The sequence below is a fragment of the Anarhichas minor genome, unplaced genomic scaffold, assembly GCF_050575085.1.
Source record: "Anarhichas minor isolate MPS153535 unplaced genomic scaffold, ASM5057508v1 ptg000058l, whole genome shotgun sequence".
NCBI lineage: Eukaryota > Metazoa > Chordata > Actinopteri > Perciformes > Anarhichadidae > Anarhichas > Anarhichas minor.
This window is the reverse complement of record NW_027466504.1, coordinates 2005075-2026953: the sequence shown is the minus strand read 5'-3', so window position 1 is coordinate 2026953 and position 21879 is coordinate 2005075. Positions and strand designations below refer to the sequence as shown.

Genomic DNA, 21879 nt, shown 5'->3' with positions numbered 1-21879 from the left:
GCATAATAAACTTCTGTGTTCTCTTAATTTGCAGTGTGTTGAGCTCTCAGGGCCAACTGAGAGTTTACATGCACTTTACTCTTGCCTAGTCAGGCCACACGATGTTTTAGCGCCAAAGAAAGGTCTGGCTACAAATATCATTCTGGTTTAGAATCAGAATAAGAATCTCAATTGTCTTCGGCGGATAAAAACTAGCAGATAAGCAGGACAATGGCGGCTGAAATAGGCGACCAATAGCATTCTTATACTACAGTGTACATCCAGTTAGTCAGACTATATGCTCTTTAGTTGATTGTGTGTACATGTGCGCACAAAACTGTCGGGGCTCTCAGTTGAAGCCAGATTACATTCCCATGTTAAAATATATCAGAATCCTTTTTCTGGTCTTTGAGAGCACGCTGGTCAAACATCGATATCCCCAGGTTTGCGTATAGACAGCAATTTGTTTTCCCAAGAGCTAAGACCGCTCTGTCCATGTCTTTTGTAGAACGTAGTGCGTTATCAATGTGTAGTTGTTTGGCACACTCTTTGCTTTATTTTCTGTATATTATATGTGCTAATCAGAGCAATCTATTGATAGTATTAACCGTTTGTTTGTATTTGACTCTTGCTTGTATAATTGTATTAATGTTTTATGTGGACACTTATAATGTTAGGGACCTCAGTAAGATCAGCTACTGCTTTGGCAGAAGCTGATGGGGATCCACTAAAATTAACAAATTCAATTAATGAATGACATACCAATAGACTGATTACATTTTCTCATTTCATTTTTTTTGTATAGCTCACAAATTTGCCTCAGAGGGCTTTAAAATCAGTACAACACAACATACTGGTAAGAAGTGGACACAACTAGAAATGAAACAAATGATGTCCATGCGGAAATAGACCTCATGAAACTTACAACAATATTAGCAACATCAGCCCACATGCTGAGCTGGAATAACTTCTTCTATCTAAAAGTCACAGGAGTACTTACCTTTTTATGATCCGCAAAGTAAAAAAAAAAAGAAGCTAAAACCAGTTGTTGGAGCTGAAAGAGTTGGTCCAGGTTTAAGGCAGGATGTGGTGGTCAAGTCACATTACACTTTGAGCTGCTCACACACCAGGTTTTATTGACTCAGGTAATCGGGACCTTCAGGCACCAGTTGACTCCCTCCTTATCTCCTGTCCAGTATCAGCTCCCCCCTCTCTGTTCCCGGACCTCGCCAACACCTTATCACCATGCAATGATTGGATCGTAGTGATTACATCAACGTTAGCTTTTATTTGGACCTTCTTTTGTTTGAACCTTTTAAAAAGGGTATCCATTGTTTGTACAGGGCGTCCCCAGGAGGGTAAGGACTGAGTGGCCTGCCATGCTCACTGGGTAACACTACAAAATTGAGTATGAGGAGGAGCAATACGCTAATGAATTGACTGACCATGAAATGAGACTGCTTAGTGACCAGTAGTTGCCATAAGATAACACCCTTTTGGATAGCAAGAGCCAAGACAACCAAAAACACATAATATAGTTCCTTAGTAGCAGGACTTGTGATTTGATTTCTTTAAAAATACTTTAGCCATGATGATGGAAGGAGTTTGCAGCAGTTCTATCAATAAAATAATTAGTCTTGTTAAAAGAGTCATATCAGTTATATGAGTAGTATTTGCAGTAGCGGTAATCAGTGAATTGAAATGGAGAATGCGTCAGAGCTCCAGCAGCCTGTGTACATGTAGCAGTTTCAGTATGCATGTTTTTTTTCAGGGCACAAGTACTGATGCCCAATATCTGTAATCAGAAATACTAATAGTCTAAACTAAATAATCCAAAGCCATATTTTAATGTCAAAGTAATCTCTTTCATTGTCAGCCAAACCATTCTTAACTTAACTTAAAGCATTTCTATCTCTTTCAATGTAGAGACAATGCAGTCAGTATAACAAAGACATGATTCTGCTGTTATATCAGCTGACCCATCATGGTTAAGTAACTGTCCCTGATCCATGACTGTAGTGTTGTGGTCTTTAATCAGGACTCGGTGAACGACTGAGTGAATGAATATTGATGGTAAAAGTGCATCTAACACCATGCGTTAGTTTTCCAATCATGGTCACCAACAACATCTTTAAACTGCTCCTCACAGCCACAAGCTGCGTTATAACAGAAACTTCTCCATAATAAAGACACGCTTTGATAGAATCTTTAGACCTCGCTCCACTGATAAAAGTCAGTGATCAGAATGATTAATTCACACACAAATATTCCATACAAGTATTTCTCTGTGCTTGATTTCACTTGTTTTCTGAACTCTGACTCATCGGATGACTCTCCAGTTATTGGGTGTATTAATAATGGACAGCAGTGGGAGTACATGGACTTGGTGGCCAATCAGGTCCAATTTATGTATATTATATATTTATTGGGGCGGCTGTGGCTCAGTGTTGAGCGGGTTGTCCTTTAATTACAAGGTTGGCAGTTCGATCCCAGGCTCCAAATCTGAAATGTGAAGTTGCTCCCCGGGGGCTCCACCACACCCCACTGCTTTCATGTAGGTACCTGTAGGTATGTGATGATTGAATTAAGGTTAAAGTTACTTTTTGAAGGAAAATCCCCCCCCTCCAAAAAAAAACCTTTTAATGGGGAAACATGGAAGAAACCTCAGGTAGAGCAAAAGAGGAGGGATCCCTCTCCCAGGACAGACCGATATGCAGTAGATGTTGTGTGCACAAAATAAACAACATAATATTAATAACATGGACAATGTCAAGCAGCTTCCAGGTGTCACCAAACAGATGGAGACTGAGCCACATGACCTCTACCGTGTAACGTAGAAAGAGGACAGACTACACAAGAAGCACATCTCAAGCACATTGTTCATACAGACCAGAACAAACAAACACACAGAGCCAGATTTTTTACCAGCCTGTAGTTGTAAGTACAATCGTATTCGTTGGGGCAGTGGCATCACAGCCAGCGACCAAAACAAAGTGATCAGAAAGGCTAGCTCTGTTCTGGGAGCCGATGGATGTGGTGGAGAAGAGGATGCTGCACAAACTGTTGTGCATCATGGGAAACACCTCCCATCCTCTTAACTACCTGCTGGTCAAACAGTGGAGCACTTTCAGTACGAGACTGATCCAGCTTCGCTTTGACGAGGACAAGTACAGCTGCCATCTCCCCGTACAACCAGTCCTCTCTGTGTAAGGACGGGGGGCGGGCCTTATACGTCTTATTCAAATTAGCTGAGCAAGAACTACACTTTAATTTTACAGTACATGTTGCATTTGATTTTGCACTACTTGCGCTTTGTCCACTTCACAACATTACACGTATATACTGCATGTACATTAAAATCCGCTCATTTATTTAAGCTATTGTCGATAAATATTAAATAGCTTTTTGCACATTATTTGGGATTAATAAAGTTCTTCTATCAACCACCCGAACCTAACCTGTCAACTTAATGCATTATAGTTGAACAATTGTCAAGACGGAGGTCTGAGACAAGAGCAGAGACAGCCGGTGTTTGAGAGAGAGACAGAGAAAGGGGAAGACATTGTGAACTACTGCAAGCAATGTTTCTGTAAGTTATTGAATACTGCTTTGTCATTTTTGACTTGCCCACTCGAACTCATGACACTTTCTAGTAAGCTCACCTCAACCCATCCGACCTGTGGGTCGACCCGTGCGTCACTACTGTCGATGGTTATGAATAGTTCTCTCTCTCATCATGAGGAATGTTGTTGAGCTGCAGTACCAGGAGTGTGAAGAAGTCTGGTATGACCAACAAAAAAAACGGCTCCTTACCTGGTTAAGTTGAAAGCAGAAGTTAGCTAGAAGTGAGCATGAAAATATGTATGGCAGTTTTTATATCTTTATAGGATTGTTATAACTTTCATGGGAAATTGTCAAAATATGCAAAGAGCTGTTGGTCTCCACAGATACAAAATGAATGTCTTAATTTCATGCTGTGCTGTTTGGGTTTTTGCTGGGGTTTGATCGGGGCTGCGGTCTCAGCAGGGCTGACCCATGTCTCTTTACATTGCTGACATGATGCCTGGGCAGGAAAAGGTATGGACACCCTGTCAGTTGGCCCTGTCATACTTAATGTTCATTCTGTATTACACCTGACTGGCTCTCAGAGATCACCGCTCATGTCCATTTTGGTTTGGCCGAGCTACTTTAGTGCATGCTTTGTTGTTTGATTTGGTTATTTGCGATTGGCAGTTTTTCTTGCATTTCCAGTTTTTCATTTGGTGCCAATGTGTTGTGTTTTTGTGTTGACATGTAAAAACCTTGAATTACTTTTACCATCCACACCTTTTCTAAGTCTGTCCCATGCTTCAACAGTTAAACATGCCCTTCATCTTCCTCTCCAGATACTAATCAGGCTCTTCGGCTCTGTCTGGGTACCAAGGCAACCGGGGCAGAGTTTGGAGCTGTCTCTGCCCTCAGCATCAACCACGATTGCTCCCGACTTCTCTGCGGGTTCGCCAAAGGACAGGTATATACTCAGACACGCATATGTACAATCACATACAATCTTGTTGACTGGGCGTTCATTAGAGTTCAAAAAAGGGTGGACACATGACACTGTTAAAGTTGGAACAAATAGTTCTTCGGGGCAGTTTCTTTTCTCTTTTACAGTTTTTCTCAGTTGCTTTGGCTCATTTCTTGAAACAGTCTTGTAGGCTGTAAGTGCAATTGTCACAATTGTTTCATGGGACATCACAACTCTATAGCATGTCTGCAAAAAGATAATAACTGACCAAAAACATTTTGTTCATGCTTCATACTACCTAGTTATTGTGTCAGTGAATTGGCCAATGGCAAAGTTGGGGGCAGCAGTATCTCAGTCCATATGAACTTGACTTGGGAACTGGAGGAACCGTCTGCTCAAGTGTGGACTGGTACCTGGATAGATGCCAGTTCTCCTGGGCACTGCCTAGGTGCCCTTGAGCAAGGCACTAAACTCCCATACTGCTTACTCGGTGCTGTATAGTAGCTGCCCACTGCTCATAATACTAGAATGAGTTAAATGCAGAGGCTGTCACTGTTTCACTGTGTGCTTTGCTATGTACAATGTGTGACAATAACAGTTAATTCGCGTTTACAAAATAAATAGTTAAAAATGATCAATGCCAATTAAATTAATTTTTTTATCAATTAAATGACTCACCATTTCAGCACTGCATATGGATCAAAGTTACAAACCTAACAGCAGTATTTATTTCAGCCATTGTAATTGCCAGTATAGAGAATTGTCTTAAACCTAACCCTTTTGTTTATCTGTCTTGCTCCGTCTGTCTGTCCGTCTATCTGTCTGAATGATTAGATCACAATGTGGGATCTAGCCAGTGGGAAGCTCCTGAGAACAATCACTGATGCCCACCCTCCAGGGACAGCTATACTGCATGTGAAGGTACACACACACACACACACACACACACACACACACACACTTTCATCCATTCAACCACCTCTCTTTAGGGAAGCATGGCTGTATGGTTCAGTGCCTACAGTCTTTACACAAACAAAACAATGAACCAAATTTGCTTGTCACACACACCCAGAAATTGGTCTTACATGAGTTGGATCCCTGATACTCTTAATTCCTCGTTTTTGTGTCTTTAGTTCACAGATGACCCAACTCTTGCAGTGTGCAATGACAGTGGAGGATCAGTTTTCGAGCTGGCTTTCAGGTAAATGGTACTATATATAACAATTTACATGTATTAATCCTTTTGTGTTGCCAATGTGGGATATTGGGATTGTAACATAACTTAATAACTGAGGACTTTCATAACTTTCTTGGTTGCCTACAACAGCCTGTGAACTGATTTCTGTTACAATTATTTGCTCTAGTCTGACTCAGTGACTGTTACTGAGGTCCAAAGCTTACCCCCATGATAAAGTGTGGATTTTTCTGATCTAAATATGTGCATTTCAAGATGTTTGGAGAGCAGAAATTGGATAACAATATTTTTAAAACCATGTCAATGGGTCAAGCAGTCATACATGAGAATATTAAATGGTTAAATGTTGCACTGAAAGATCCAAACTACAATCTGAAAATATAGGAGATGTTTGACCTATGTGTTCAGGTAAAAGCAAATCTACACTACTGTTCTCTCTCACCCTCTGTATTCACTGCCTGTCCCTTTCTCTGTGAATCCTCACTTGTCTCTGTTTTGCCAATGTGTATTAGTAACAATTCACAAAACATTATACTCACCTTTCTTGATATCATCTTTTGTTTGAGTTTGCAAAGTTTGACACACACACAAACCAGTTTTGATTTGAATCATAGAAATGTGTCTCAAACAGCACATAAGCATAATGATAATGATATGGTTTTACAATAATACTATAATTATGCTATTAATTGTTTGTGTTGTTAAATTGAGCCCATAGAGTCAGCTGTATAAACCAAACAACATATATATTCTGTGGTAATTACACTGTTTGAATTGGATCAAACAGTTTGTGTTGAACAGCATAATGCTAATCCTGTTCTGGGCTCAGTGGGCAGTAACTGCTCCTAATCTCCATCACCTTCTCTACTTTTGCTCTCAGTCTCCTCATCTTGTCCCATATCTCTTCCCTTCCCAAAGCTGAGCTTTGTTTTTGAATTTTTTTTCTTGTTCAGTGAAGAAAGTAAACGCACGTCAATTGATATCTAAATGCAATAGTCACCGGCCTCAAATGGGATAAATTTGCAATATAAATATGAGGGTGTAAGTGAAACTAACTTGCCGGCATCGTGATGGATGGCCACTGTTTGAAGTAGTGCGACCAGATAGGAGCTATTGTCAGATGATTTGTGTATCATGGGATAAATGGCATTGAACTACAAGCAGTTCAGAGCATTAACATAGCATCAAACAACTATTAGCTATGTAAAGATATAGTGTAGTAATGTCTACATGAGCAGAGAATGAAGTCGCTCTCCATCTGTGTGTTTTGTAATCCAAGTTCCTCCATGCTTTGTTGACATAGCCGGGCCAGACACGCGTGTTTTTAGTGCATGTTAGTGCATGTTGGCGTGCTCCACTGGTTAGCTCACGACTGGTGCTCTGCACTGCTCTCATACGGCGGTTACAGCTAATAACGCCGTCCTGACCGACAGCGTCGCCACGGAAGCGTAGCACCCACGTCCCGGTTCCCCCTCTAAACGCTGTTAGCTCTGTCAGCACACACACGTCCAAAAATGTCACATGTTTCCGAGCAGACTGCAAAAAGAGCTTGGCCCTTGTGGGAGGACCATGTACACAGTCCCGTGCACAGATCATGATTGCAGTCCATGTCCGACTCTCTTTACTCTCAGGAGGGTGATGGGGATGCGGTCCTGTGACTCTCGATGTCTCTTCAGTGGTTCTAAAGGGGAGGTCTGCTGTATTGAACCGCTGCGTGCTCCTCCAGACTTCAAAGACCATCCCATCACACAGTACTCTCTGCTGGCTATGGCCTCTCTCACTAAGGTATGCAAACACAGGCAGTAATTACTACTTTTAAAAATTAAATCTTGCACTCGTTAAATTTGGGGGACCACCTCAGTTGAGGAGGTTATTAAATATACAAAATGAAGTTTCTGCTCTGAAGAAATATTCACTGACGGCAACTTTGGCGATAAATTTAAATTACATTTATAATATAATGTAATAAATTAGATAATAAATGGCATATAACTGAATATCAGAATCCAATGAATGAAATGAGAGAGAGTTTCATTTTTATCATGTTTGTAAGAACAAATAGAATGGACACAGTTGACATATTGACATGTAAGGTGTGTCGATTGAGTCATGACATCAACTCATATATTGAGTAACATGCATGCCGTAAAAGTTGCCGGTAGATGCCTTTAGACTTTGAGTGGCACAGTGAATTCAATCATTTTTTCTCAGTCTATAGCTAGCTAACTGCTAGAATGAAATCATTCAAAACACAAGATGTGGAGACGCATTCTAATGCCAGGTGTGAACTGACATACTGTCCACTTTTGATCGGATCACACGTGAACAGGGCCTGTCAGTCACTTACCCCATGTCTTTTATTAGTGTCTAAACAAGCAGGGGTGTGCCGCTACACCATCCTCACAACACAGTGCATCCACCATCTTCTGCTTATCCACTCAAGTGTGTGTAAAGTTTGTGATGTTTCTGCCTTTTGATTTTCTATCACCAGATTCTGGTCATTGGACTAAAGCCTTCGCTGAAAGTCTGGATGACTTTTCCCTACAGCAAGGTCCGTATATTTGTCTGCATGTTGTTAATGTGTGCACGTTGGCCCAGATTCATTGACACAATGTCATATTTAGATACCTTTACACACCAGGGGCGAGACAAATAAATGACACAGAATTGCAAAATATCTGCCTGTGAATATTTTGCATAAAAATTATTTTGAGATACCTGCAGCAATGTGAATTTGCAACAGTTGTAGCAGTTTTTCAATAAAAGGTTGGGATGGATTTTACAGAAATAGTAAATTGAACTACCAATGAATCACACGAAAAAAATAAACGCTCCCGGTTTGTAAAGGCCTCAATTCTATCTTAACACCCTTTTCCGTCCTGAGGTTATCAGTTATTGTAAATTATTGAATGCACAGTAAGTAAGGGCCGTGGATTAAAAGATTCATCTCACCATTGAATTCCTCAAGATTTGTAAGTTTGTGAATTTGAGGAAAAAATCAAGACCATTTTTTTTTTAAATAGACATTGGTAGTTGAAAGTGCTTGAATTTATATATTTTGTGCAGGAATGGAAATTGAAGTTGTTTTGGTATTTCCTTACTGTCTGATATCACTGGAACACAGCACAATTAAGAAGTGTTCACACATTCAAGCATCTCTCTTATTTCAATTACTTTCTGTGAGCTTCTGTGAAACCTGCTAGTTCTCATTATAAATATCTTCAGTGTTGTAACAGTAATTAACCATGATTTGTGTCTGAAACTATTTTTTTTTTAAAGAATATTTTCCTTATTGGACAGTTTGGCAGATAAGAAGTAGACAGGAAACGAGGAGGAGAGAGGGGTGTACGTCATGCAACAAGGGTTGCTGGCTGTAATTAATAATAATTAGTCCCGCAGTGGGGAAATTTATTCTCTGCACCCATCCCTAGTATACAGGAAGCAGTGGGCTGCTGAGAAGCGCCAGGGAGCAGTTAGGGGTTCAGTGTCTTGCTCAGGGACACTTCGCCACAGGACACGTGGTAGCCAAGGATCGAACCGCCCACCTTGCGGTTAGTGGACGACCCTCTCTCCCCCATGCGCCACGATCGCCCACCTTGCGGTTAAGTGCCATTTGATGTAACTTCTCAGCCACCAAGGGCTCTGAGTTTCACCACAACAATGGTCTCTTCTTCTGCAGTTTTCTCCTCCACCATGAAACTTTTAATATACCTTTTTCACTAAAGACATCATGTCACAGTAGAAAAAGCATAGGTGTAAATGATAAAATGAATGATGGGTAAAAATCTGTGTGTCTCGCACAGTGGAAAATATTCAGCCTTATTTACAATGAGCATTTGGAACATTAATTTATGACACTAATTAAGAAATAATCACTGATGTGATGTGATGCGTTGTCTCTCACCAGTCTGATCCGGCCAGTGTTCCTCAGCTGGCCTGGCAGTTTGTTCCTGTTCAGAAGATGGTCAACCCGATCCTGGCTTTTTGTAAAGGAGATACAGTCCACTTCCTCCTGGTATCTGCTCAACTTCCTGTTAACTTTAAAGTAGCAAAATACACAATATACACAAAAGAAGTTTAGCTTTTTCTTAAAAATGTTTCTGTAAATTAGGGGCTATCTTTTACTTCTACTATTCAACACACCTGCTTTTATATTTAAGATCCTAAAACCATAGACAGTTTGTCTATTAGAATAAGACGACAGTTGCATTATATTAGTGGTACAATACAAATATGCAGCATCTGCATGTTTTCATGGACAAAAGCCTGTTGGCTTGTCAGGGAGAGAGATGAGCTCAGATTAACTAAACATTAACTTATACTAACTGACTTGAAGGCCCAAATAAGAGACTGATAGGTCCGTTTGTAAGATTAGAGTAGAAGATGTAATGTAATATTTCCCAGATGTCTACACCCTAAACTGCTTCAACAGTGTTTTCTAAGAGTAATAGTCAGTTGTTAGTGACAGGTTTTTAGTGTTTTAATGTTCTCCACTATGGTTGTTTGTTCAGGTGAAGAAAGAGGAGACGGGGACCATCCATGTCATCAAACAGAAACAACTCCACCTAAGCTGTGACATCATTAGCCTAAGTGTAAGTACCTAACTTCAAGTCCAACAATCGAGTAGTTTTCAGATTCTTTTCTTTTCACCTTGATGCCTGGATAAGGCATTAAGGCACATCAATAAAGGCAAATGTGTTTATTTACTGAAAGTAAATGACTTGTTCTCCTCCTGTCTCCATGTCTCTGCAGTGGATCAACAGTCGCACACTGGTCCTAGTAGACAGCCATGAAAAGCTGCAGGTCGTGGACCGGCCCAGTCAGGAAGTTTTGGAGACTCTGGACTTGGAGCAGGTCCAACTGGTCTATAACAGCCGACATTTCAAATCGCTGGCGACTGGAGGGAATGTCTCCCAGGCTTTGGTGAGGGGTTAGCCGGTGGGCAACAGGATCAGAGGTCCAACTTCACATTTATCGGGTCAGGGTCAGAGGTCAATTTACAATGAAGGTTCTAGAACAGTCTTCATTTTATAACGATAGTGTTAATGAATTGGATCTGAAAGGTAAGAAGTAATTGATCATAAATAAAGTTCAAAATAGGTACGTACCGATAGCACTTTTTTCACATCAAGTACTAACATTTGGGTACTTGCCACTACAGAGAAGTGCAGTGGCGGGCCGTGCATTTTATACCTGGGCCTTCACTGCTGTCCTGCAGCTGAAATACCACCTTATAACCACATTATCGAGCCACAGCTATTATTTATTTTTAAGGCTGTAACTATGTACGTCTTCGTATTAAACCGTTCGGTACGAGTCGTTTGAATAATGCTAGAGCATTTAGAAAATGCAAAAGCCTAAATTCAGGAAAATATAATGTTCTCAGCTGGTCTGGCTGTGGGATCCGCCATCATTCCTTAATGACAAGCCGTGACCCAAAGAGATTATCATAGGATTTTACTTTCACAACTTGAATGTACTGCTCTGCAATGTCTTTCCTCGTCTCAGTCTCCTGTGTCATGGTGTGTGGTACATCTGATCTCACTCAGTCAGAATGCCCATATTTGATTGGCTGAGCTGCATCACGTGATGTGATTCACTACCCGACAGCCTCTGCTGTTAAGTTTCAGAGCTGCACATGGACACTGAGCAGCACGTAATGCTGACGTCATTATAGGCCGGCTCGCAGGCTCTGATACGTCAAAGAATACGCCCAACATGTCAAACTAAAGATCTGATTGGTTGAACACTATGACAATCAACAATATCGTCTCCATTTACTTTAATCTGCACTGGCTGCAGGTGAGAGTGTGCAGGCCTCTGCCTCTGTTCTTACCTAGAGACACAGAGGTGAAATCTGATTGGATGAAAGCTCTACTTAAAACAAGCTGCACTGGAAGCAGAGCAACTGAGGAAGACAGTAGCTGTGCAATGAGAAAATAAGATAATGGGAAAAATATTTTTATAAATTATAATACATGTAGTGTATTTAAGAAAAATTATTAAATTATAAAATAGATATAGCTTTGTGATTCTGTTTAGGCCAGCAGAGAAGGCTTTGCAGGCCCTGACGGCCCGCCACTGGAGTAGCGATATAAGTACTTAATAGTACCCTTACAGTTCTAACAATAAACAGAACATGTTTTATTTTCATTAGACATTCCTCAGTTTCTAACTGTAACAAATATAATGTAGAACATGAAGCTGTTGTTGACATTGTAACATTAGACAAATAAACTCTACACACTGCTACACTCCCAATTGTAACTTTACTGCTGACTTCATACTCATTGTCATACACACCCTCTCTCTCTCGACCAGGCACTTGCTAACGTAGCGCCAGGCTTGCAATACACTGGTGGAAACCATGACAGTAGGTCCTAGGTCCGAGGGTTGACAGGCAGACAACCTCACAGCTAAACTGATTGATGTGGTGGAGAGTTACTGGGGACTTACTGCCCAATGTGGTGCCTGCACATACACTGCAGCTGGCGTCACGTTGCCGTAGTGGTACTGGGCTGGCGTCACGTTGCCGTAGTGGTACTGGTTGCAGTTGTATCGGAGTAGTTTTACGAGTACGAGCACATGAGCACAGTATCGGAATAAAAGCTCTGACTACGTTGCCGTTTTTATACACTCTTAGAAACAAAGGTGCTAACTAGAACCATATCGAGTTCTTTGGCTTGTTCCACATGGAACCCATTCAGAGGGCTCTAACAGGAACCCAACATAAAGACTTATACCTAGAACCATCTGTGAAAGCTTCCACCCAAAACCCCTTATGAGAGGACCTACAGACAACATTTCTGTGGTGTAATGGTTCCAACCAGTACTTTTTCTTTTAAAAAAATGAAAAGGATTTGTAATAAAATCCCGTTGTCTTACAAAGAACCCTTGAACCCCCCCCCCCCCCCCCCCCCCCCCCCCTCCCTTTCTTCAAAAAAGGGTCCTTCAGATGATTCTGAAGAACCCGAATGATGATTCTGGGCAGAACCCGAGCCTCAAGGTGAAATCCATCCATATCTGTTCTCAAGTTTGATGGTCTAAGAGAAATTGAAATGAGAGAAACCCTAACCCTGAAGGCACAAGGCTCTGTAGAACTTTTTTCACATATGCAGTAGTACCCTCCAAAAACTGAAAACACACTTGTGCAAAATTCTCCTCTCAGTCGACTGTCAAATTAGCAACAAAGTCGGGATCCATCCATTTCTCTCTTTATAGGATACTGACATTTTGATCTTCTAGTCTTCTGGACTGCATTTCTGTGTGTGTCTAACAGTGTGTCTGTTTTTTAGGCTTTAGTTGGAGAAAAGGCCTGCTACCAGTCAGTCTCGAGCTACGCAGGACAGATTGTCTATTTGGGTACCAAGGTACTGTGTTGTATGTGTGTAACAGCTATGGCTTGTTGTAAATAGTAAAAAGACACCATTCTAACGTCTTAGCCAGAGTCTGACAAGATCCTGGCTTAGCTCAAAGTCTCAAAGCAAATCAACAGCAAAACATGCACAAAAATCACGACACAGACCAAATAACAACAAAAAACAACTCTGGTAGTACGATAAAGTATACAAAATACAAGTAATTATGATAACAATAACAAAAATAACAGACTGATGTCTCAGAGAAGGGAGGTGAGACATACAGTACATGGTTCCTAAACAAATAGGCATGTGTCTGCCTAGTCATCCCTCAAATATTAATCTTTTCTTTGATGAAAGTTGTTCATTAAATCACACATCAAACATCTGGCTAAGCGGAGAAGGACATGAGTTTTGTGTTGTTTGTTAAAAGGTAGCAATAAATGGACAAGGGCTAATCACTGAGCCCAATGCTATAGTGAGAGAATGAAAGATAGATTCCTAGATAGAAAACAGAGCAAAGTCAAATATATGTAGTATTATGGCTGGTTCTTGCCATAAGAACTATGGCAAGACAGTCACAGACTGTCAATATCTGGTTTAATCTAAGTAATTGTAACTTGACTTGACTCTAATATATGCAGTACCATCCCTGACAGAGAATTCCACCGACTAAATCAAAATGATGAAACAGGGCAGTAGTAAATAAGGGCCTATCTGGGCAGTAGTAAATAAGGGCCTATCTGGGCCATACGATGTCATTCACAGTATACATTTGTATCCAGCATTCATCCATGAAATATGTTACTGTTACAAAAACAATCACAAGAACATTTGAGGTCAACAAGTAAGTAATCGATCGAGTTAGGGAGACTATTCCAATCTGATGGTGCTTTGAACTTAAAAGCCCGTCTCCCAATGTCGTTAAAGATTCTTGGCACAATGGAAAAAGGGGTGTTGAGTGTCTAAGTGAGTGTGTTGATCTAAATGGAACTAAAAGCTGTTTTAAGTATAAAGGATAAGTTAAGTAAATGCATTTGAAAACAAAGAACCAGTGAAAAAAGAGTGAAAGTGGTAACAAGTTAAGTGGATCATACATGAAACAATGATGAATGCAATGACGCCTTAAGACGAATCAAAAAATATCATTAGAAACTACATTTTAAGAATGACGATGTGTTTCAGAGGTGTTCATTAATACAGAGAGAGGAAAGTAAAGGCCCTAAAATAGATCCGTGGGGTTCACCCTTCTCATGTAGTTAATCATTATATGATAACAGTCCAACACTGATGACGACTATGAAGACACAAGTTAAACCACAATACTGCATAAAGTTTATCAAAAGGATATAATGGTTATATCATCAAAGGTTTTAAATCACCTGTGAATTGAACTATGTCTCAGAATGAGAATATATCAGAATTTTACAAAGCCACTCCTAGTAGTAGTAATAGAAAAATGTAGTCATTTGATACTATTTACAACTTATGACAAGTTTTTATAATTGAAATTAAAACATTTCCACTTAATTAATAATGTAAAAAACAATAATGCTCTCACTTATTACACTAGATGCAAAAAGCATTTATATAGCATTTGATAAAGTCTACTTAGAAATATGTCATGTTTTTGTCACACATGATAAGATTGTGTGTTAAAATAAAAAGTGTCTCTTGTTTGAGTCTGTAGTTGGGTTTTCATAATCGTCCGTTAAGTGCGATATTCTCTTGTCTTGCAGTCAGCTCACATTATGGCTCTAAGAAATTGGAGAGAGGTATGTATGAGTCCATAACTGTCTTTAAATAATGTCACTTTCAATTACATATTACAAATTACAATTGGGGGTATATTCATATTTCCTATACACCCCGTCACCTGCAGTGATTTCATGTTGCAAATAACTCACCACTGCAGTAACATTGGCAGAAACTGGCACATAATTATTAACTCGATAACATTTGGTTTACATCAGTAGACCAACAACTGCTTGCTTTGCACTTAATCCATGTCTGTCTTTGTCTCTGTCCGTGTGTCCAGCGTATAGACTGCCTGCTGAAGCAGGAGCATTTCGTCGAGGCTCTCTCTCTGGCCTGGTCCTTCCATGAGGGAACTGCTAAAGCTGTGGTTGGTGGGTATAACGCATGTCACACATCCAGCAGCCTGTATATCAGTTTGTTCATCACTGCTGGTTCCTCTTCTATTTACTGATGACTTTGTGGTCCTTTGATCAAGGAATGTGGTAAAAGGATTTGTTCTGAATTATGCACCATGTAACCAAACACTGAAAACAAGATCCTGAACAAGATTCGGACACTGTGTTTCAGCATCCATGTTATTGTTTCAGTTAATATTCTGCTTCAGTGGTGCATATGCTCAAAATATTTTGCAATTGAGCATAAATATTTATTTCTTATAAACAGTAGTTTGACTAAAAAAATCTTTATTCAAGGTCCTATCTTTGCTTTAATCATGATTCAAAATTCAAACATAATATCATATAATAATAGAAAATTGTCTTAGTGCTCACAAACAACATAAAAACATACACTCATAAAATAAATGAACTTACATTTGAACACAATTCCATAAATTAATAAGAGCTGTTGTGCAAAGCTGCATTAAAAAGTATAGTGATGGTCTATTTGCAGTAGGAATGCAAGAGTTTTTGTAAGTTCTGTTTTTGTCCGGAGGTGTTCTGAAGTTGCTGCCTGATGGGAGTAGAAGAAGAAGAAGAAGAAGAAACCATTTTTATTGTCATATACATACAAGAAATTTGCCTTCTGCGTTTGACCCATCCCTGTATATAGGGAGCAGTGGGCTGCCAATGATGGGCGCCCGGGGAGTAGCTAAAAGGAGTGGTGTGAAGTCTGCCTCTCATTTTACTGTGTGACTATAAAGGTCTGTACAGATCATGAAATGGCCATTTGAGACTGGCTCAATCTCCATAGACCATGTCAAAACGTTACAGCAGAAATAAACAAGTTAAGAACGTTTTTTGGTCTCTTCAGCTAATATCACCGTTCATTCCAACTGTACGGGGGAGATTTTTATACAACTCACCCGTTTAAATAATATTAAGCCTTGAAGTTATGCATAGTTAAGAGCTTGGCTGCTCTGAGTGACAGGTGGGTGCCGTATTGTCGCTTGCTGCTAAATGTCCTCTCTGCTGCGTCACCCGGGCCGCCTCAGCTCCTCGACGTTTGCCCACTTTTCTAGTTAGCCAAAAGTTAGGCTCTGTCATCACTGCCAAGATGGCGACGGCTGGAGCCACGCACTTTGAACTGCACAACGGCTCCTCAGAAATCTCAGGGTGACGTAACAGAGATTTTGTCGATATTTTATAGGGTCCAGTTATCGGCGGTTTGATTGGTTACTTCATTATTTTTTTGAGTCTCTTATCTAGAAGTCATACATTCAACACAATGTCAGTACATGTTCCTCATGAATATCAATTAGTGCACTTCAGCATGCAGCATGTATGATTTATGAATATAGAGTGATGAAAGTAAAAATCAGTTGTTCTGATATGAGAATAATGTGTTACGTGCGTTTATTCCAGGCCTGTTTGGAGATCCATTGAAAAGGAAGGGAGTTGTAGGTGACAAGGTAAGAATAGGAAACCGCTGCCTGCTGTATTGAAGCTGTGGTGGACATTGAACTCCAACATTGAACATGTAACACTTCCTGTGTGTGCAGATGGTAGAGATCCTTTTCCAGTTTGCAGAGCATGCTTTGAAGAAGTGTCCAGATCAAGGCAAGATCCAAGTGATGGAGCAGCATTTCCATGTAAGCTAACATGCCTTAAAGAACACACCTTACATTGTCCAGTCTGCCACAGAGTCAGTACAGTCACAGAATACGAACAGCTGAACCAATATACAGTGTCGGCATTAGCTTACATTTAAACATCATGGGTGACGATGCTTTAAACAATCCAGCTTTGTTATTGAATATATCAACATTGTGGGAAATATACTTATTTTTTTTCTATCACTAATTAACACTTTGTATCTCATTTGTGTCATCTTTATACAAACTGAAATCATGTGCTATAGATTTATTTGTAGCGATCAGTGGCTGAAATACTTCCTACAATTTTTGTCCACCCCTATAGAAACTCATTATGTAATAACTGCAGATAATGTAATAGCCTTTCATCAAACATGTTATTACATTTAATGTAGGTTGCGAGAGTTTGGTGGCAACTTTTTGATAACAAATGTGTAATTTTGACATGTTGTAATAAACAATTTATATATCGTGTTTTAAGGTCCAGTCTGTATTTGATATATTGCACGATTTCATGCCAACATCAGGAACATTTGATACAAATTTTGTTGTGCCCCATGTATTTACACAGGTACGCTTTCCATTCAAATACAGTACAACGATTGCAGATTGTTCCTTAATCTGCATTCTAAGGGATCATACCAAACCGCTTGGAAACCAGTGGTTTAATATATAACAATACATTGTATTTTTATAATACTAATTAGTTAGATTACATAAATGTAATGGAGTAAAATATATAACAATGGAAATACTCAGCTAAAGTATAACTACCTCAAATTTGAACTGGAGTACTTGAGTGACTGATGAAGGGTTACTTGAGTTTATCTGACAGGGTGGTGGGGGAACATCAGACAAAGGGTTGGGAAGCACTGCTTATTATATGTTGTCGGCAGAGTGTGTCTTCTTTTCTTTGTTGACATGAATGAACAACATTTGAAGTCTCTCTCACAATGTTGCCAAAGCATCAAAATACAAAAGTACATGATTGATAGATGGATCAGCGACTGGAGAAACCAGCAAGAGGCTAGAAAAAAAAAAATACTCAGCCCAGTGATGCAGACTGTTTTTCAGTGAAAGTATCTAGCAGCACTAATGGGAAAGTCACCAAGTCGACAACACTGAGAGCCCTTCCCTTCAGGCCTCCCTAATATCCTTCACTGTTTCTCTGTCTCTCAGGTTGAGGCATGTTGATACATATTGGTCAGCAATATAGTGTTGAACTTGTAGAACTTGTCATATTAAATGTTCCTTAATTCATTGAACGTTTCAAATTTTCTCTCTTTCTCTCTCTCTGTGTTCAGGATGTGGTTCCAGTCCTGGTGGATTACTGCCTGCTGCTAAAGAGGGCGTAAGTATATATGCATTCATAGGCACATAAATGCAAACATTCACAACTAGTGAAGACAGACCATAAGGGTAAGAGTCATGGACTGGCATGAAGAAGCTGATTGTAGCTGATAGCAGATATAATATGAACAAGAATACTGCTGATTTGCTACATGTGTGGAAGCCTAGTATGAATAGTTTATGGTTAACCTCAAGTCTTTATTTTTTTATTTTTCTATTAAATATTCCCCTGGACTATTAAAACTGTTCCACAATGGCTGGCAGTATCATATATACATTCTTCTATACATTAAATCCTAGATGTTCAGCCTGAAACTTTGGAAAGGATCTTGCTCAAATTTCAAACAATTACTGTGGGTTTGACAAAGGTTGGTGGAAACATGAATTTGGATGGATGCAAAATTGTTACAACAACTTTACGCTCTCTTTGAAGCTGTAGTTTGGTTGATTTGTTTTAAATTTGAAGTACTAGTTAATTACATGTACGCACTTATTACAAACAAACCAGGAGGGGTAAACAGGGCTGTAGGGTAACTCCTTCATTGGACAGGTGTGATGTTATTCTGCATTGTCAGCACCAAATGGACCCGCAGAGTTCCATCAAATAATGTTTCCTGACATCAAGTCTTGCAGCACTTGAATACTGAACCTGATGTGTTTAAGTATCGTTCTTGGTGTCACAGAGCGCTCACCAAAAAGCAACTGATTATAAGCATTAAAGACTTCCACTCAACCTAATTTTATGAATGACAGACGGTGTGGCTCAACCACAAATGAACCACACCAGATTTTGCTGCGACCGTTTCACATCAACCGAAACAAGTCTTGGTCCACTTCCTAGTGGGCTTTGATACTGTTCAATTGTTGTGTGAATAAGAACACTAAAGTAGTAGTTATGTGATTTTAACATCAAACAAAAAAATAAACTACTGGTGTGTGTGTGTGTGTGTGTGTGTGTGTGTGTGTGTGTGTGTGTGTGTGTGTGTGTGTGTGTGTGTGTGTGTGTGTGTGTGTGTGTGTGTGTGTGTGTGTGTGTGTGTGTGTGTGTGTGTGTGTGTGTGTGTGTGTGTGTGTGTGTGTGTGTGTGTGTGTGTGTGTGTGTGTAGCGACCTGATATTCAACCAGCTGTATGCTCAGCTGGTGGAGAACATGGTTGCTAAGGGCGTCTTTCTGGAGTCACTGGAGTCGTACATTGTTGCAGACCGTCTTTGTCACCTCACCACACCCATCATGAGGGACCTCCTGGCCCATTACCATGGCAATGGTATGATGGACAGCCTGGAGAGATGCATTGTCCATCTTGATGTGACCAGCCTGGACATACAGCAGGTGTGTGTGTTGATGTACAGCAAGGACTGTATGGAGTGTAAATAATGCCAACCACGGCGATCAACAGCTATCAGCCAAAATCAGTGAGCTAAAATATCAGAGTAATTGCTCTCCACATTTCCACTGGTTTCATAATCAGTAAAAGTCTTCTGTCTGTTCGAAGGTGGTTCAAGTGTGTTGGGAGAACCAACTCTATGACGCAATGATCTACGTTTTCAACAGCGGCATGAATGACTACATTACACCTATGGAGGTAGGAGCTCCACCGAAAGGTTGTTTCTTTATGTTAGAGTTGATGCACATCTTTTGCTAAATTGAGTGTCTGAATCAACTGATGAGTTTAATTTCAGTTGGACTAAAATGGAAATATGTTTCCAAAGTACAAACCACTGATCTTGTAACCCTCCCCTCTCTGAGACAAGCTGTTTGGGGCTCTTAGTTTAGGTTTGGGTTTCCTCATTTCCTACAAAGGTTGCTTCTAGAAACTTAAAAATGTAATGAGATGAAAGCCTATGGGGTTTAATTCTTGTTTCCACTTTTGTCTTGACTTAACAAACATTTTTTCTTAAATTATGCTTTCATTGCCTCAATAAAGGTTTTATGACATCACTGTAAATTTCAGTCTTAATATTCCCAAATCAGCTTTCTACACTAGAAAGCTTCACAACAGATAAATCCAATGAATAACATGGTTGACCTTTCACCCTTTTGGACTCTGTACCATTTGCATCCTTTAGGTTGTCCAGTGGTTGGGGTCATCAAATGCACTTAACTCCACCCTAAATGGCTATTACTCATCAAATTGTAATATACACTGATCTGCAGGCCTGATGTATTATTAGTGCAAGGAGTCATTGAGCTTGAAATGGTGTTGAAACAGAATACTTTGGTAAATGTAGCCAAACACACTGTGAATGTCTTATTAAGAGTACAGTCAGCAGCTCCCTATCTGCTTTTCAATTGCTCATACAAAATATTCACACTGTTTTTAGTCAACAGGAACAGTTTAACAGGAACTGTACATCAGGTCCAGAACAATATTTATAGTAATTGTTAACTCCATGTTTTTATTTCAGAAACTCTTTGCAGTGATTGGCCCACAACTTAGAGCGGGGAGGAGCCTAAAAGGTAAGGCAGGAAACCACACAGCCTAGAGTTCATAGCACCAACTATTTTAAGCAACTCTATAGTATTTTAAGTTTAAAAAAAGCACATTAAATCCTTTAATTCTGCTCTTTTTCTTCTGGGACAGATGAGGAAGTGGTGATGGGAAACAAACTTCTGGTGTACATAAGGTAAGTTCACACAGATATTAGTCTATCCCTCAGTTTATTAGTCTGTGGCATACTGTACATTGAAGATTAAAGATTAAACAATCCCTTATTAGTCCTGTAGTGGAGAAATTTGTTCTCTGCATTTGACCCATCCCTAGTATATAGGGGCTGCCCGGTTTCATTTCTTCCTAGAGCTGCTACTACATGATCACTGCCACAGAGTAGCCAAATTACTCAACTTCCAACAGCAGAGTTGGTGCATCTGCACAATTTCACAAAACCTCAGGACAAATGGCTTTCCTCTTATAGCTTTCCTAATATTGCGAATGAAGGCAGTTGAAAGTCGTGTCTGCTGTTTATGGTTTTTATGGAGAAGAGAGGTGTGACAGGTAGTCAACGCGTAACATTTTACCATAAAATATTGGAAGTGAATCGGGCTTTATATACCTGACAAGATTGTTATAAATTTCTTGTAAATACATATAGTTTATCATACAACATACTTGTTACTTGATACTTGTTAAGGGGGAGGAAGAAATGGAAAAATAACATCGATTTTGATGCAAATACACCAAATTGGCCCAAAATGGTGATTGTCGAAAAATAAAGTAAACTTGTATTTCAAACTTTTAGTTGAGTTGTTCCCATTCTCATACTTTATACATGTATATGGGTGCTCTATACATTCAAAAGTGCACCTGCGTTAAAATTATTTTGTGTGTTTGTATAGCTGCTGTCTTGCAGGAAGGGCATATCCACTTGGAGATATCCCTGAAGATCTTGTGGTTCAAGTCAAGTACCAGGTATGTACAGACAAAAGTTAATTGTTCTACAGAGTTCAGTGTGGAAGTGCGACAGGATTGAGGCTTTTTATTAATTCTTTCTTAGCCCTAATGAATGATTAAATATGGTTAAAACAGTGCTGTATGTCAATGAGTATTTTCGCCTCTGCCAACCCCCCATCACTCACTGCTCTGATTCGATGCACTGGATCAGTATTTGTGCCAAAAGTTTATTTTCAAACAAATCTAGTATCAGCAGGATGTGACTGAATTACAATAAATCCTGGTTCCTAGTTATTGTTGAAGTTGTAACGG

At 39.8% G+C, this 21879-nt stretch overlaps 1 protein-coding gene across 9 annotated transcripts in view; it reads left to right on the top strand.

Moving 5' to 3' along the window:
* vps8 (VPS8 subunit of CORVET complex) overlaps positions 1–21879 on the top strand; it is a 53289-nt gene that overhangs the window by 7580 nt on the left and 23830 nt on the right. For 6 of the 9 annotated variants that reach the window (XM_076076582.1, XM_076076580.1, XM_076076581.1 and 3 more), the window contains exons 7-26: positions 4365–4489; positions 5321–5407; positions 5620–5687; positions 7313–7466; positions 8173–8232; positions 9113–9232; positions 9589–9696; positions 10193–10273; positions 10434–10604; positions 12977–13051; positions 14779–14814; positions 15078–15168; positions 16600–16646; positions 16737–16826; positions 18134–18180; positions 19286–19508; positions 19672–19761; positions 20585–20636; positions 20761–20803; positions 21513–21585. In XM_076076582.1, the coding sequence (XP_075932697.1) occupies positions 4365–4489; positions 5321–5407; positions 5620–5687; positions 7313–7466; positions 8173–8232; positions 9113–9232; positions 9589–9696; positions 10193–10273; positions 10434–10604; positions 12977–13051; positions 14779–14814; positions 15078–15168; positions 16600–16646; positions 16737–16826; positions 18134–18180; positions 19286–19508; positions 19672–19761; positions 20585–20636; positions 20761–20803; positions 21513–21585 (1841 nt within the window). The remainder of the gene's footprint in view (positions 1–4364; positions 4490–5320; positions 5408–5619; positions 5688–7312; positions 7467–8172; positions 8233–9112; positions 9233–9588; positions 9697–10192; positions 10274–10433; positions 10605–12976; positions 13052–14778; positions 14815–15077; positions 15169–16599; positions 16647–16736; positions 16827–18133; positions 18181–19285; positions 19509–19671; positions 19762–20584; positions 20637–20760; positions 20804–21512; positions 21586–21879) is intronic. The other 3 variants (XM_076076585.1, XM_076076584.1, XM_076076583.1) reach the window with 1 other exon arrangement.